Source organism: Scatophagus argus, chromosome 17, assembly GCF_020382885.2.
Source record: "Scatophagus argus isolate fScaArg1 chromosome 17, fScaArg1.pri, whole genome shotgun sequence".
NCBI lineage: Eukaryota > Metazoa > Chordata > Actinopteri > Scatophagidae > Scatophagus > Scatophagus argus.
This window is the reverse complement of record NC_058509.1, coordinates 2,116,116-2,132,025: the sequence shown is the minus strand read 5'-3', so window position 1 is coordinate 2,132,025 and position 15,910 is coordinate 2,116,116. Positions and strand designations below refer to the sequence as shown.

The 15,910-nt window shown below is 45.5% G+C and overlaps 1 protein-coding gene and 1 long non-coding RNA gene across 2 annotated transcripts in view; one reads left to right on the top strand and one right to left on the bottom strand.

The window, feature by feature from the left end:
• Positions 1–15,564, top strand: part of grin2da (glutamate receptor, ionotropic, N-methyl D-aspartate 2D, a) — a 175,058-nt gene extending 159,494 nt beyond the window's left edge. Inside the window, exons 19-21 of the mRNA XM_046417378.1 lie at positions 5,830–5,891; positions 6,870–7,040; positions 12,200–15,564. Of these exons, the coding sequence (XP_046273334.1) occupies positions 5,830–5,891; positions 6,870–7,040; positions 12,200–15,376 (3,410 nt within the window). The 3' untranslated portion in view covers positions 15,377–15,564. The remainder of the gene's footprint in view (positions 1–5,829; positions 5,892–6,869; positions 7,041–12,199) is intronic.
• Positions 3,667–4,779, bottom strand: LOC124074436. The gene is made up of 3 exons (XR_006845852.1): positions 4,235–4,779; positions 3,975–4,125; positions 3,667–3,874 (listed from the first exon to the last, which is right to left on the bottom strand). It is a non-coding gene; the product is annotated as an uncharacterized LOC124074436 (long non-coding RNA).
• Positions 15,565–15,910: the final 346 nt, after the last annotated feature.

Below are 15,910 nucleotides of genomic sequence, written 5' to 3'. Positions count from 1 at the left end.
CATAAGCCTGTTTGTGTCACTCGTGGTCTCTCAGCGACTCACAGTCCTGTTTCTGATGCATGTGAGCCTGAGGAAGAGGAGGCTCTAAAGACACACATGGAACGAGGAAAAGCTTTAGCGTCCTTTAACAGCACCTGGATGTATAAGAGTTTACTGAGTCCCACAGGCGTGAGAGCATTTTGTAAATTAGTGCTGTGTTACATCTCTGCGATCAGCAGGATTCGTCGCTGTGGATCACACAAAGACACACAGGAGTGACATCTGAACGCACACACTTCTGAAATGCGTCAACATAACACACAGATTCTAAATAACTCAAATAATATGCACAAAGTTCAGAGAAAAAGCAACAAAGACGGAAATTCGTGTTATTTTTATTAAAGCAAAAGAGTTAAGTTTCTGCTTGCTGCTTCTAAAGCTAATGTCATGTACTGATTTATTTTTGACTGACTGAAATGTTTTGGCAAAACTCGCCCCCTCCAGTCATACCACAAACTCTTTCTGAATAGAACCGGAGTGAGAGAGGAAGCACACACAACCGAGAGAGATGACAAATAACTTTTACACGCTGACCTTGTCAGGTTCCTGTGATTTGCTTTAGAGCAGTCAGAAGTGCTCCCAATATTAAAATAATAACCACTCTTTTATGTTTGCATAATGGCAGGAGCTCTCCAGCTGCTGCTGGCGTCAGAGCTCACTGATGCTATAATCGCTGATAAATTCAAAGAAAAGAAAATACTGAGACTCAATCAGAACCTCAGTACGTTTCGACAGAAGAGCTAAAAAAGTGAAAAAAGCAGCACACTTAAGCCGCGTCAAAAAACACAAACTCACGCAGACAGAATTTAAAAGCAACAAAGTTGAACCAGCGAGAAAACAAAGTGGATTCGTTCTGATCAGCGAAGATGACTCGCTGGGTGCAGAAAGTGGACGAAAGACACACGTGCACACAAAGCACACGGTAAGCACACACTTAATGTTAGCACCTTCCACACAATAACCTCAAAATCGAAGAATTTATTTGTCTGAACAACACTGAGGGATCTTCTGCAGACTGCATGTTTTTGGTTAATTCCCCTCAGTGTCCTTGTGCTCTCTGTAGGTTGTTGTTCATGCGAAAAGTTCGACACTGAGCCACAGCGACCTCCTAATCAACCCCAGAGACATCACCTGAATTCATTATCCCCAGCAGACGCACCGTGGCCCTCAGCAGGTCCTGTAATTGTTGCTCGTAATACATCTCTTTGTCAGAGCATTTTTTTTTAATTAGCACGACTGGCCAGTCACCAAATTGGCTCCTCTGGAGAGCAATTTAGTCCATTCGCAATTAGGGACTTGAGAGTCGAGGTGGAAAATGTCTCAGTGCCAGCAGTGACAGCAGCTCCCAGGGGCAGCGAGCGCTGGAGGCCGACGGCAAGCGGATCCTGAAAATGTTCTGAGAAACTGAAGGTTTGTTCCCCTTAAAAATGAGACACCTGCCTATTGGAGAGGATGATTCACAGCTAAAGGACTGATGGCACTAATAGGTTTTAAACGATGGACACAGCAGAAATTAAAGCGTGTCTCTAACAGAAACCTGTTTTCTTGTTTGGTTGTTTGTTTGTTTTTTGAGGCTTCAAATTCTGCTCTTCACCTGTTTTAATTGTATCCTGATAGAAACTCAGTGCTTTGTCTGAACGGCCACAAATTCCCACAGAAATGCTGTGAAAATTATATCGAAGCTAACATGTTATCCATCACAGTACACATCATTCAAGATCGTGTTCAGTGACAAACCGTGTTGCTGCCGCTGCCACCTGTTGAAGTTTCTTCTGCAAGTCCTGCTGACCCCCCATTTGCTGAAACATAAAGAAGAGACCCGGTTGGCGAGCAGACGCACAGCAGTACTTTTGATAAAGGAAACGTTTTGAAGATGAGGCAGCAGCGCGTCGCGTCCCACTCGGCTCTGTCCTTCAAAGCGAGGCTGCAGAGGACCCACATGCAGGATTATGCACTGATGCGACTGCTGTTGTTGCACCTGTCAAGTCCCACAGCAGCTCGCACCCAAAGTTCGCCTCCACTCCGCTGCGTCTTTGATTCGTGCTGACTGAGCAAAGCCAGTGAAACATCTCGCACACAAAAGAATGACAGAAAAGAAGATGTGAATGCGAACAGCTCTTGGCACTGAGGCTGGAACGCACTGCAGCGGCACAGCACGCCCTCGGGAAGCACATTTCTGTCTTCCTCACATCCTTTTTTTGTTCGGATGGCTTTGAGTCTTCAGAGACCCGGATGTTGATTTTAATTTTATAGACTGAGAATAGACTAGCAGATATTTGTCTGTACCTGCAGTTTTGTTCTTTTATGTTTGGATTAGTCCCACAGTCAGACAAAATCCACAGATCATTTGGGATCAGCATCTAAAAACAAATAAATGAGTGAATAAACAGACACTAAAAATGGCACATATTTCCCTCTAAGCCTGACACATGGTATTATTATTTTTACACTGGGACTCAGAATATTGCAGACATTAGGACACAGTCTTACACAGCAAAACACCTTCCGATAGAAACGTTGCTGGCTTCAGTAACTCGTCGGCCTGGTTGTCTCCGGCCTCCTCACTCTGTATGGAACAAAAGATGGGATGGCTGTTGAAGTTGAAATTATTCTGGCTCTGGCACGTAGGAAGTTTTATGACCCTCATAACTCCGAGTGTCTTGCAGAGGTACCTTTGAAGAGAAGAATATTTTTAGGGATCCCGTCTCCTTAGAGATTAATTAGCCTTCAGCACCTCTCACACCCTGAAAACATGTGCTGCCTCTCCGGCTGCTTTGCCAATTAATATTTATGCTCTTACAGGTCGGCTGACAAAAAGCCACTCACCGAACACTTTCTTCTGGAGGCAGAGGAAGTACGCGATGACACAACTACAGCTCGTATAATTTACTTTTGTCACTCACAACAAAGCTTCCTCAGTAACTTTAAATGACTCGTTCACTTTTGCTTCGTCTACAGTTACTCACATACTGTTCGGTGTCACGGAGAATAAAATGTAATCCAATCTAAATATGACAGATATATATATCTATATGAAGAATGAAATTGAACAACTTTGAAAAAGAAAATAGGACCAGACTAAAACAGCTTCTGTGTTTGACAAAGCCGCCTCCATTTCTGCAAACAAACAAATCATCCGATCGCAGCCAGTATTTTCAGGTTATTTGACAGAAATATGGAGTCAGTGAATTGATATAATGTAATGAAATGAAGATGACACCCTGCTTGTAAGTGAGGCTCTGTTTGTGAAAAATGTTTGTGGAGACTTGATGCTGCGGCCTCGTGCACGGCGGTGATCTCTGACCACGGGTGGCTCACGTGAAGTCTTCGCGATAGTTGGACACAAAATGGTGATTTGCTGCCTTCAGGGTGGGAACAGTAAAGCCGAGCAGATCGACACTCTGATTGGTTCTGCGTGACTGATGATTAGTGCTCGTGCTGTGAGTTATCTGTGGCAGGCTTTTGTGCAAAATTAGCTCAAATCTCGTTCATGTTGCAGATTAAATGTCATAAAAGCAGAGGTTTGTGCTGGATTCATCAGTTAATTATTTCAGGTCATTTTCATGCCTTTTGGCTCAGTGAAGACGGTGTGGAGCTCTTGGTGCACATTCGTTTGCTCACCTGCAAATGCAGCCAACGTTCCATACGACTCGTCATAATGTGGCTCATCGGTGTTTTCAGATCTACAGCCTCTGTGGTTCACGTGAGGGGCTGACTGTTTGTTGAAGAGCAGACTGAGTGCCAGTCACAGCCTTTTTCAGGCCAAAGCAACCGCTGTGACCTCCTTCATGAGAGATTTGCACGCGGTGGTGAAACGACATGACGCTTCCATTCCCTTTGTTAGAAAACAAAAGCAGATGAAATGCTGTTTCATGTGTCCTGGACGGGTAGACAAACTGCTCCTCTGCAGTGAAAGCAGTCAGCCGTCTGGTTACCTGTTTGCCTGCCACATGTATGAAACTGCTCGAGGTCATAACATCCTTTCCCTTAATGCTTTTTCTGCACAGACTGGATAAAGGAGGCGCTATTTATAATGCTGCTGAGAGGATTGGGGCTCCGATATCCTCACCGCTGGCCGATGTAAAGCTGTTAAGGGGAGACAGGAATATTCTCCAGGTTAGAATGGAACAGAATAAGAATCTCTTCTGAAAAATCAACGGAGAGAAATATGAATTTAATTCTGGCTTTTCCCCACCCTGTGTTTGCACGTCTGCTTCTTTCATTTGTGCAGATAACTCCCCCCCACCTCCCCCTTTACTCCCTCCTTGGAGCAGGTGAGCGAGGACGCAGCTGAAATTCCACCTGTCTACCAGCTCTTTGTGGGGAGGATTCCTCCCAAAGAGCCGCTTTATGCGCCGCTGACTGCCATGATTAACGTATTTACGGGGAGATAAAAGGAGGGAGGCGGCGAGTCGGACAGGGAGAGACAAATCAACCGAGCACTCATTGAAAGTCGATGAATTCGATTATGGGAGTGAGCCGCACGCGGAATGAACATGCGCACTTCGAGTCTATTGTCAGGATCCGTGGTGGGAGGCAGGTGAGGGGAGGCGGGGCCGGTGGAGTCGAGCCCGGTATAATTCAGCTGTCAAGGAACGTTTGAATCCCCACACATGACTGTTGAGGAAGTGAAGTGTGGCACATCGGCGTTGGAGAGAGATTTGTGTTTTGTCTGAGTGGATTTGATGTTTCAGTCAACACGGCCGAGTCGGCGTGCTTTAATCCGAGGAGCTTCCAGACAGCGTTAATTAACCCAAAGGTCGATTAATATTGTAACTGTGAGCACTGGGAATTTGACTGGGATGTGTTCAGTGTGTGTGCTGGTGTTAAAAGTCCTCTGTGACCAGGGTCAGTGCTCATCTGTCTGCAGAAGTCTCCCTGCACATTTGATCCTGTTTTTCCTTCCTGCTGCCTCATTCTTTTTGATTAATGCATTCATGGCCAGCGCCGAGCGTCCCATTACGCCGGAGCTCGGTGTGCATCAGATGTGTGTGCGTGATTCTGACAGATTGAGTGCACAGTGTAATGTTTGTGTGCGTCCCCCCTCCACCCTCACCCCTTTTCATCTCCCCTGCGCTGTCGCGACGCTCTGCCCTCAGATGCCAGGCCGCTTCACAACCTGCTTCAAAGGGCTGCTCAGACTTGCAGTCGCTGCTTATAAATCCTGGTTTCTCTTTTCCATCTCATCACTTCCACTGCAAATGGCCTCTAATTCTCCCTCATGCATCCTTCTTCTCTGCCGTTTCCTAAGACCTTCTCTTTTGCTTTTCATTTGGAGCATCTGTAACCTAATGAGACAGGTGCACATTGTAATTTGCAGTGGTTGGTACCTCATGCTGTCATTTGACTGTGCACTGGTCAAAGTGGGCACAGCATTACCTTCTGAGCTGATCTTTCTGTCTCCTGTCCCCCAACAGTCTCTTATTGTAACATCATACAAGCAAAGTTTCACTCTTTCCTCTCGTTTCTCTCCCTCTTCCTGCATTTCATCACATCTTCCTCCTCAGCTTTCCTTCTCTCGCTTCTTTCTTCTCCTTCGGGGATCAGACACCTCACTCTCCTAACAAAGGAGCAGTAATCCTCTTTTTAAATTTTTTTCTCTTTTATTTCCTCCTTCAGATTAGTGCTGTTTTAACTCCTTCCCCCATACTGGCTCCCCAGAGTCTTCATCTCTTTCTCTGTCTTTCCTATAAACCTGCTTTTTCCTTGTTTCTTTTTAAAAAATTCTGTTTTCTTTCAGCGTTTCCTCTTTTTGACCTCCTTGTTGTCCTTCCGTCTTCTCTCTTGCAGATGAGATTGACATGTTGGAGCGTCTCTGGCTGTCGGGCATCTGCCACAATGATAAGATCGAGGTATGACGTCTTGTGCTTTCTCTCCTGGTGTCGCAAGCTCTGAGAATGTTGTTGCTGGAACATCTTGCTATCAACTTACACCTCACTGATAAATGTCATGTTGATCCTGGCAATGTGGAAAAGGAAGATTTTTCCAATCTTGAGGCAACTTGATGAAAAACTAAATGGAAAAAGTGTACCAAGTGAGTAAAGTTGTCAGCCCTCAGCCCTCATATGTTGCAAACCACAGCTTTGAGCAGTACTTGGGTGTGACCAAAAGTAGTCATCATCTGGGCAGGTTTGAGATTTGTTTGTGCTCTGTGTGATTTGTCAGCACACTCCACCAAACACAAGTAACTGCTGCCTATCAGATGTCACCCTGCATTTTGTGTTATTGGTTTGGGTGACAGTCGCTCACCCAGCAAAACTGCTCTGCAGGATGTGTGGCTAGTTCGGATTTACCACTCGGACTGGCAAACAAACTTTAGGACTCAGAGTAAATATCTGCAAACACAGTGGGTGCAAATGTGCCCACAGGAACCAAAACCTTCGACATAAAGCAATAAGGATTATCGAATCAAGAGTGAATGCGGCTTGACTGCAGATGAAAGTTGTTCATGCTGAGACTGAATGAGTTAAACTGCTTGGAAAGATTCTAGTTTGAATCAGATATTTATTGATGACTGACATGTTTTGCTCTTTGCATCAGTGTTCTGAGTGCAGGGACTCTAAAATATCACAAATGGGTGCTCTGACATCCAGTGACAGCAAAGGATTCTCTGTTGTACTGCTGGTTGTAATTAACTTTTTATCTGCTGTCTGGGAGACAAATTGGCCCTCGTTAGTAATAAATACCTTTCTGTGTCATCTACGCCCCTCCCTTCTCATATGCTTTTTACATTGCTGCCTTCTCTGCCTCCTCTGCTCTCATGTTCTACAATGTTTCACATTACTCTCCTTCCATCATGCCTTCCCTCATCTGTCCACTGTCCCCTCCAGGTGATGAGCAGTAAGCTGGACATAGACAACATGGCCGGGGTCTTCTATATGCTGTTGGTGGCCATGGGCCTCAGCCTCCTGGTGTTTGCCTGGGAGCATCTGGTGTACTGGAAGCTACGACACTGCGTGAAGAGGTCTGGTGGGATGGACTTCCTCCTGGCGCTCAGCAGGGTGGGTGACAGCACAACAGAAACTGAAACCAGATGTATGAACTTAATGGCAGCATATGCAGTCAGAAAAGAAGGGGCACAAGGAATGAGCCTTGGGGTACACCACGAGAAACATTTATTTCTCTGAACAGATCTCTCTTAAGGAAACCAGTGCTGAATGAAGTCATGAGATCAGGAGGAGGTTTGGAGTATGTCTTTATGTGAATGTGCACTCCATTTAATTTGTGACAGTAAACACAAGGTCAGTGTTGACAGTTTTAGGTCTATGTACACAAATCCAAAAAGATTAAATGATGCTGATTTTATCAACAGCTGAAATAACAATCTTTCCCCAAACTTACATTTTGTGACTGACAAACTTAAAATTGTTTATTCATCCCCATGAACTCAAATCCTACACATTATATTTCATCACTCTTTGATGAACTGCTGTGACTCCGTGCTGCTTTGCTTTGTGAAGCCGTTTTCCTTTGGGATGGATCCGCACGACACGATATAAAATTCAGATATCACTTGGAGAAATGGATGCATTTGTACAACCATTAACTGGAATGCTTATCACTCCACCCCGTGTGAGTTCAGTTCAGTTCTTTACGTTGGGTGCATTTGTCCTAAAGACAGAGCAACAAAGAGGCACAGCAATAATCCATCTGTGTTAAATTCAGACAATTCAAAAGTTCTGCCAGGTGGTGAGAAAACAAATGGAAGGGAACTCTGGGGTGTTTTAAATTTTCATTTCAACACTGCAGCAGCTGATCTCGCTGATTTGCACACCCTCAACCTGAGAGCGAACCAAAAACCAATCACCAAAATAACCTGCAGATTCATAATGCAGAGCTTCTTAAGAGGTGCCAGTAAATGATTTATGCAGGAGCAGATGTCATGACAGACTGATGGGTGCAGAAACCTGCAGAATCTCCTGTTCCCTGTGCAAAATTGAAAACAAAAATGAAGATTATCTTACTGATTGGAGCCAACATGTTCACGTCATTCACGAAAATAGATAGAGAGGGTAATGAACAGTTTTCAGATTCCATCAAGATATGGACTGCATAACAGTACACGTTGTAGGTGACACTCAGTATTGCTACTCAATTCTCGGACTCAGCGGAGGAGGAGGACATAGAGCCAGAAACAGGAACATCAGTGGTATCTACTCTTGGCATCACACAAAGAGAAAGCCAAAGGGTCCAAGGCAGGCTGATCACTTAGCTGTCACACAGCTGATCGCCTTTACAGCCAACTCATTTTCTGTTCAGCCAGCAGGTTCTGGAAATATTTAGCCAAGGTCCTGAGACAGAATTACAAAAGGTTTGAAACAGGACTGCACAAAGTGCCAAAGTTGGCCCCAGTTTCTATAATGAAAATATAAAGAATTAAAAAGTCAGATAATATAAATTGTTGTGTGTGCTGTTTTACATCTTTACTTGTGTGTTTAATATGCATGATCACTAATTTTCATTGTGTTTATAATCTGGCCATGCGGGCCGCGTGAGACTTGGTCAGTTAATGCAACTTATGATCCTTGTACCATTTTGCAACTTAACACTACAATGAAACTGGTGTATTTTTTCCCAGGATGGCAAAGGCACAGATATTTAATTTCCAAGTCATGTTGAACAAATTTTCTTCACATCAAAACTGTATCCACCTTCTTCTTTTAATCAATGGGTATATCACCCTTGACTTATTCTCATGAATATTTTATAACTTTTTGAGAAGACATATCCAAAACCATTTTGGCTCTAACCCAATTTATTTTTTTCGGGGGGTGTATTTTGCTGCATTAATCTAAAATGTTACATCACATTTTGTGAAAGCAGTAATGACTTTATCTAAACTTGTAAGAGTGGTGTTTAGAAGACAAATTTTAGACCTTCCTTGAAAAGGGATGACGTTTGTCCACTGTGAAAAAATGCATGACCCACCATTAAGTTTCAGCTTTGGGCACCCCTGCTTTCAAAGAGTGAAGAGGAAGGTAAGAGGAAGAGAGGGGATCAAACGGAAAGAAAAGGAACAAAGTAAGAAGAGGAAGGGATGGGAAAGAGATGAATGTAGTGATTGGGGAGGGAAAGTAAAGAGGAATGGGGAGGTAGGGGAGGAATGGGGAGGCAGGGGAGGAATGGGGAGGAAACTCTGAGATAAGAAGAGAAGAGAGTCGGCTGAGGAGACAGCCGTGGGTTTGCATGGCAGAATAAGAGGAGTATAGCAAAGGCTGGGGAAGAAAGGACAGAGACAGATAGGAGGAGGGAGGACGGAGGACAGAGGGGCTGTTGAGGTGGAAAACAAGCTTCACAGAGCAGATATTTTGTTTGTCAGAGGACACTGTGATTGAATTCTTGGTGTATAAGTACTGCTGGTTACCAGGCTGACACCATCACGTTGGAATGATGACAAAAGACTGTGATTTATTACCCTGTGTGCTCTGAAAAAGCAGGGAAAATGGCTAATTTATGCACAGCGGAAGAGTGCTTTAATTGCACTATAAAAAGGAGGGAGAGGAAATAAAATTACAGCTCTTACTTGTTTAATTTTAGGCTTCCAACATTCGAGATTGCTTTAATATGAGTAAATCAAAGTCTGATAATATCTGCAAAAAAAGAAAAACTACAGAATTATTGCACATCAAAGGTCACCAGTGAAACTATGCAGTATAGACAAGAGTCAGTCCGTTATGGCTTGGGCTGAGGACCTGTTGGTCTTATACTGATATAAGGCTGAAATGCCATTTGCTGAACACACTCAACTGTTTTATGGACAATTTGTATTTACCATGTGAGAGAAAATCCATTGTGACCCCTGCAGTCTCTGATATCCAGAAATTCCCTGACGGGCTTTGCGGCAGGAGTGCAATTTCACCTCCCTTCATACATACAGAGCGTACCAGAATATTTTCTTGCATGAGCAAACTCCACTCTTATCTGTAGCATTTCTCATTCTAAGAATAAAAACATCAATTCCATGCAAAGGGAACTCTCAAGACCAGTTAGCTTCTATCTCCCAAGCTGCATGCTGTGCTTGCTTTAAAGCCTCTGCAGCTGCTGGCCTCTGTGGCTTGCTTTAACCCAATCAGTGACTCACCCAAGTTTCAATTTCACAGTGTGCTGCGCCCCATGCTCTGGGGACTGTGATAGCATTTCTGCTGCTGGGACTGCTGATTCATGTGTCCGGAAGGGCCATTATTACAGTCTCTCCATCAGATCTGTGTCCCGGTGGGGAACAGAGATTTACAGGAGGCCCCACACATTTAGTCATTAAGATGTGACAGATATCGATGGCTATTATGAATCATCTTCACGTATAAAGAATAATAGACTCTTTCTGATTTACATGGCTCTCCTCTGTACGGCTAATTGAGTCCCATCTATCTGCAGGGAGGTGTAAATACACAAAGGTAAGGGAGACAGAGCAACCGGCCACAGTGGAGATACATTTTATAACTGACTGATTCTGCATGCGGTTTAAATTTTAAAAAGATGTCGTAATTTTCGCGTTTTTAACTCTTTGATTTTATGTTTTATTCATGTTAAACAGTGTTGAATGTTGGACTGACTGGAGCATATTTTCAGCAGTTCATTAAAACCAAGCGAGAACCATTTGAAATGGCGACAAATAAGAGCTCCAAGACACATGAAAATCAGTGTCTCTGTGCTGATATGTCCTCGTCAGGACCAGCCACTGGAAACAAGCTGCTGACATCAGGCAAACAACACTTTCTTCTGCAACTTGAGTGTGGGCTCGTGCCCATTTCCAGCATTTAAATTCAATAAGCAAGCTTCCAAGGCATTTTTGGCTTCATTTTTCGCAATCCTCTTGCACAAACCTCTCGTGTTCTTGACATTTCAGATGATTCTTCAAACAGTTTGATTTCTGTTTAAATGCACTGACATATTCTTACTGCACTGTTTTAGGAAAACAATACTTTTTACTTTTCTACTCAAAAATGCAGGAACTGGAGACAGGTGTGCCTTTCTGTTCTATTTTCCATTTTCTAATGTCATGTGAAGGGAGAAAATTCTGCTATAGTTAAGATCACTGATCATTATTTCAGTCTCAATTTGTGCACTTGGCGAGACCAAGGAGAGGCTGAAGCTCGCCGGGTTTCTGTTAATTAAGAAGATGGAAGCTGAGAGGAAAGGTGCATCTTTTAAAATGCAGCATTTGTCTGCCCAGTGACTGAATAGGTTTTTCTTTGCCCTCCCTGAGCTGTCCTGACTCCTCCCCAGGAGATCCTTTTACACACCTCACTCCACTATTATTTTTCCATCCGGTTCTGTTCCAGCTGAGCGTTTGCTTTGCTTTGTTTGATAGTGTGAAAACTGGCACACCAAGAAACTTAGAGGCGCCAGTAAACTCTGTCCAAAGTTTCTCCAAAACTGTCATCCATATCTGATGGTGGTACTCCCTGTAGTACTGGAGATGTGGTGACACAGCAAACCTGAGGTAGAGAGAAACAACAGAGAGTGATTACCCAGCATGCTGAGACGGAGAATAAAGATAAATTGTCTTCTTTTCAAAATGTTTTTGTGAAACATGTTGAGCCAACAAAATTACACAGTGAGTGGTTATGCGTTGCACTGAATAAAGACAAATGAAAGTAGGATGAATGGAGGATGAAAAAAATAGCTGTAGACCAGACAAATTTAACCTGTGGTCATTTTTTGTAATGTTTGGTTTTTGTTAGGTTATTATGTCAATATGTTATTATGTCATTATGTGTGCGTTGTTATGTCAGAGCTGGTCTATCAAATCCAATACAGCTGCTCTGTCACTACTCTGTTTAAGGGGAGATTTTAAGGGAGAATCAATCAGTCTTTTCCATGGATTGAAATCATATTTTAAAATTACAATTTGCAGCTTATCTTATTTCTGCTTAAATGGACATGAGAGTGTTTGAAAGGATCTTCTTACAAATTTTTTTTTCTTCCTTTTTTTTGACAAAACTGGGAAAGGATGAAAAAATACATAAGTACTTCATATTTTAGCAATTTTCTGAAGATATCTTCCATACAGTTTGTGTAAATATCAGATCAAAACTGCTCTACAGATTTCCTTTTTGCTCTTCCTGTGTATCTCTGTCTTCACACTATACAGCTCCTCCTTATCGTCCTTGGCAGCCGGCTAGTCTAATTACAATCTCTCTTGTATCTTCCCACCCAGGGGATGTACAGTTGCTGCCAGTTTGAGGATGAGACAGCACCTGGAGGAAGCAAAAGCTCTTTGCCCCAATACCACTCCATGGCCACCATGCCTACAGCACCCCAGCAACACCTCGTTACAGCAACAATAAATAACACGACTGCCATTGCCATGGTGCAGCAGCAACAGCAGCCGAAGCACCACCAACAACAGCAACAGGGACAGACCTACACCACCATGCTACCTGGATCACCGCCAACTACAGGACACTCAGCAATGGCTCTGGGACCCTCTAACAGTCCCCTGCTGGAAGGCCCGATGCCCTGCTCCACCTTTTTGCCACGGCATGACCGCAGACTTGCTGTAGTTGATCGCTGGAACAGGCCAAAGCCTGACAAAGTCGTGAGCGGTGGTAGTAGTGGAGGAGTGGGTGTTGGGGGGATAGCAGGAGGGATCAGTGAACTCCAGGCCCAGCAGCAGTACCAACAGAACCTTGGACAGCACTGGAACCTGCAAGGAGGTGTTGCAGGTGGAGGAGGTGACACAGGATTAGATGAATATAAACGCTACTATGGTCCTATAGATCCAGAGGGCCTAGGAGCTAACTCAGATCAACAGGCAGGGGGTCTCCAACAGACTCCCAAAGCTAATCCTCGAGGCCCTAAAGCCTCGGGCATGCCACGTCTGCCTCCTAAAGGACCCCAACAAGGCCCAGGACACTTAATCTCTAAGCCACCCCCACCACTCCCATCTTTCCCACGAAGGCCACCTTTCTGGCGACGAGGAAGCCTAGTTCAGGCAAGGAGAAAAGGCTCAGGAGGTCCGCTGTATGAGAATATACTCCCTCTGGGGAGGCGAGGAGGTGGAAGGTATGGAGCAAGTGATGGAGCTGGAAGGAGAGGGAGACGCCCTCCTCCACCTCCTCCTCTACCTGTCCCCCTTTCCTCCCCAACACACACCCCTACCACTCCCTCCTCCCCATGCCGTTTCTACACCTCCTGCTCCAGTGCCTCATCCTCTTCCTCTTCCTCTACATCATCCTCATCCTCCTCTTCATCCTCTGTCTCGCTGTCTAGGTCAAATTCCCCCTCCTCTTGCTCCAGTGACAGCTCCTACAACTCCTCGCTGAGTTTCCGGTATCGAGCAGGCGACCGGGATTTCATGGTGGACGACGATTATGACTCAGATCTGCTTACAGAGGAGTCCAGCCTTCTCCTGGGCTCGCGAAGGAAAATTCGTTCACGGCGAATGTCATCACGCTCATTGCCCTGTAGCCCGCCACCTCCTCCAATCCCACCCCGAAAGCCACGTCCTCAGAGAGATTATGGCAGGGAGAGAACAGGCAGCCAGTTGGCCCAATTACAGGAGTGGTGGGCATCGTGGGGTGACAGAGAACGAGGAAGGGGAGAAACAACAAGCAGAGGAGATGGAGGAGTGGGTAGAGAGGAAAAGAGGCACAACAAAGAGAGGGAGCGTGAGAGGAAGAGGAGGAAGAAGGGTCGAAAAAAGAAGAAGAGGGAAGAGAGGGAGAGAGAAAGGGAGAGAAAGCGCCGTAAAACCAAGAAGAAGAGGAAGAAAGAGGATAAGATAAGAAAGAGAGAGCGGAAGAGGTCAGAGCAGGAGGGAGGAGACACTGAAAAAAGAGAGGAACTCAAGTCAGGGACACCAGACTACCCATCATACCCACCCCTGAGACGAGAGTCTTTTCGGAAAAAGAGTGAAAGCTCAATCCGAAGCTATGGATGGAACATCCCGGGTGAAGATGAGAGGAAGGAAAGAGAAGAGAAAGAAAGGGATGATGGTGAAGACAGCAGGGGGAAAGAAAGACACCACAGGAGAAAGAACAGCAAGCATTATCAGAGCTCTAGCAGTAAGCCTTCTTCTTCTGTCAAATTCTGGGGAGGGGGCAACCCGTCCTCTGACACCATTCCATCTGCCTTTCTGCCCTTGTTGCCTGTCTCCTCCAAAAGGAGGAAGAGTAAAAGTTCGGACAGGGATGCTGTCGGAATGGAAGGAGAGAGGAGGCCATTGCTGGGACGGAACGGAAGAGGCGAGATGCAATCCAAGGAGGGCTTGTCCTTCCATGAGTGGGAGTCCGAAGTAGAGCGTGAGGAAGATTCAGAACTTGAGAGGAGGAAAGCAGAGCGTGGAAAGAGACGTGGAGGAGGAAGGACAGTGTCTGATGAGGAGCGCGAATGTGATAAAGCAGTTGGGCTATATTCTGATGATGATGGCTCGTCGGGAGAGTTTGGGAAATTTGAGAGGTACTGGGAGGATCACGAGGGTAGGGCAGTAGGAGGAATTGGAGGGGGAGGTTGGTTTTTCAGTACTTACCCCTCCAGGGAGAAAACCGGTAGTATCAACAGCAGAGATGACCTGTTTCTGGAGCGAGGTGAGAGGTGGGGGACAGCAGAGAGTGGATGGGGATCTAGTGGAGGTGGCGGTGGTGGGGGAAGAGGAGACAGAGGCGAGAGAGGTTGGGGATCAGGGTCACACTGGCCTCCGCCTCCTCTCACACCACCACCTCCTCGACGATACTGGTCAGTGGACAAACTCCACATACAGGATGAGAAGAAGAGTAAACGCAAGTCAAAGGACAAGGGAAGGGGGCACACAGCTTGTTCCTCCTGTCATTCCCCTCGACACCATCCTCACTCCCATTCCTCCAAATGGGCCCGCATAACCTCACGAAGCCAAGAAGAGCTGTACCAACACTGCCAGAGTTTCGGTGGTCCCCTCAAGCCCAAACATGACTCCTCATCTTCCTCCAAACCTGATCGCTCACAAAATCCATCCAAATCTGGCAGCCAGTCAAACCTCAGTATCCAGCAGCGGACACAGAGAATAGACAGGGATCGAGATCGGGGACGGCAATCGTCCCCACCTCCGACCCTCATACCTAATTTGCCACCCCCGCTCCCTGCCCTTCCAGCTCCCCCGTCCTCATCTCACCCCATCCATGTTCCTCCCCCGACCTCTTCTTCTTCTGTATCCTCTCCCTCTTTGGTCTCATCCACCCCGGGGGCACCACAGCCCTCTTCCATGGCTTCGGCAAGTGCTAAACTACAGTACCAGAGATTGCGTTCTGTACCTCAGCCCCAGAGGTTTCCTCAGTCTCCTCACTTACCCCTCAAAGCCAAGAGCCTTTGCTCGCGAAGGGGCTCAGCCCATTTCTCCAGTGTGGAGAGTGAGGTCTGAAGTTCATCGAGGTATCAAAAGTCATAAGAGAGCCCTGCAAGGCTGACCCTAAGCAAGTGATCTGGATCTGAATCTGCCTGGCAGAAAACATGGCTGCACCACCACGTCACGCACTGAGCCCTTTCCTAAAGTTCTGCACAAACAAACTAACCAGAAAGCCAAACAAACCCGATGGGGTAAGTCAAAAGGAAACATTCTTTCCTTTCATTCCTCTCAGTATGTGAAAGACTACAACCACAGCAACATCTTGCATTCTGAACTGGGTTAACCAACACACTAAAAGAAAATCAGACATTGAAAGAGGTACAACCGAAGGAGACTCCTTTGCTACAGACAGTAAAGGGCTTTGGATGTTGAAGCAGAACAGTAGTTTGTATTCACATGATTCTTAATGCTTACTGAGGGCTCAGGAACTTTGTAGTACTGTATGCCTGCTGCTCTCAGAAGCCTTTAACACTAACAGTGTTCTTACTTTTTTCCCCCTTAAACAAATTGCTTACCCCTACTTTCCTTTTTCCTTAACAAACTGTTTAC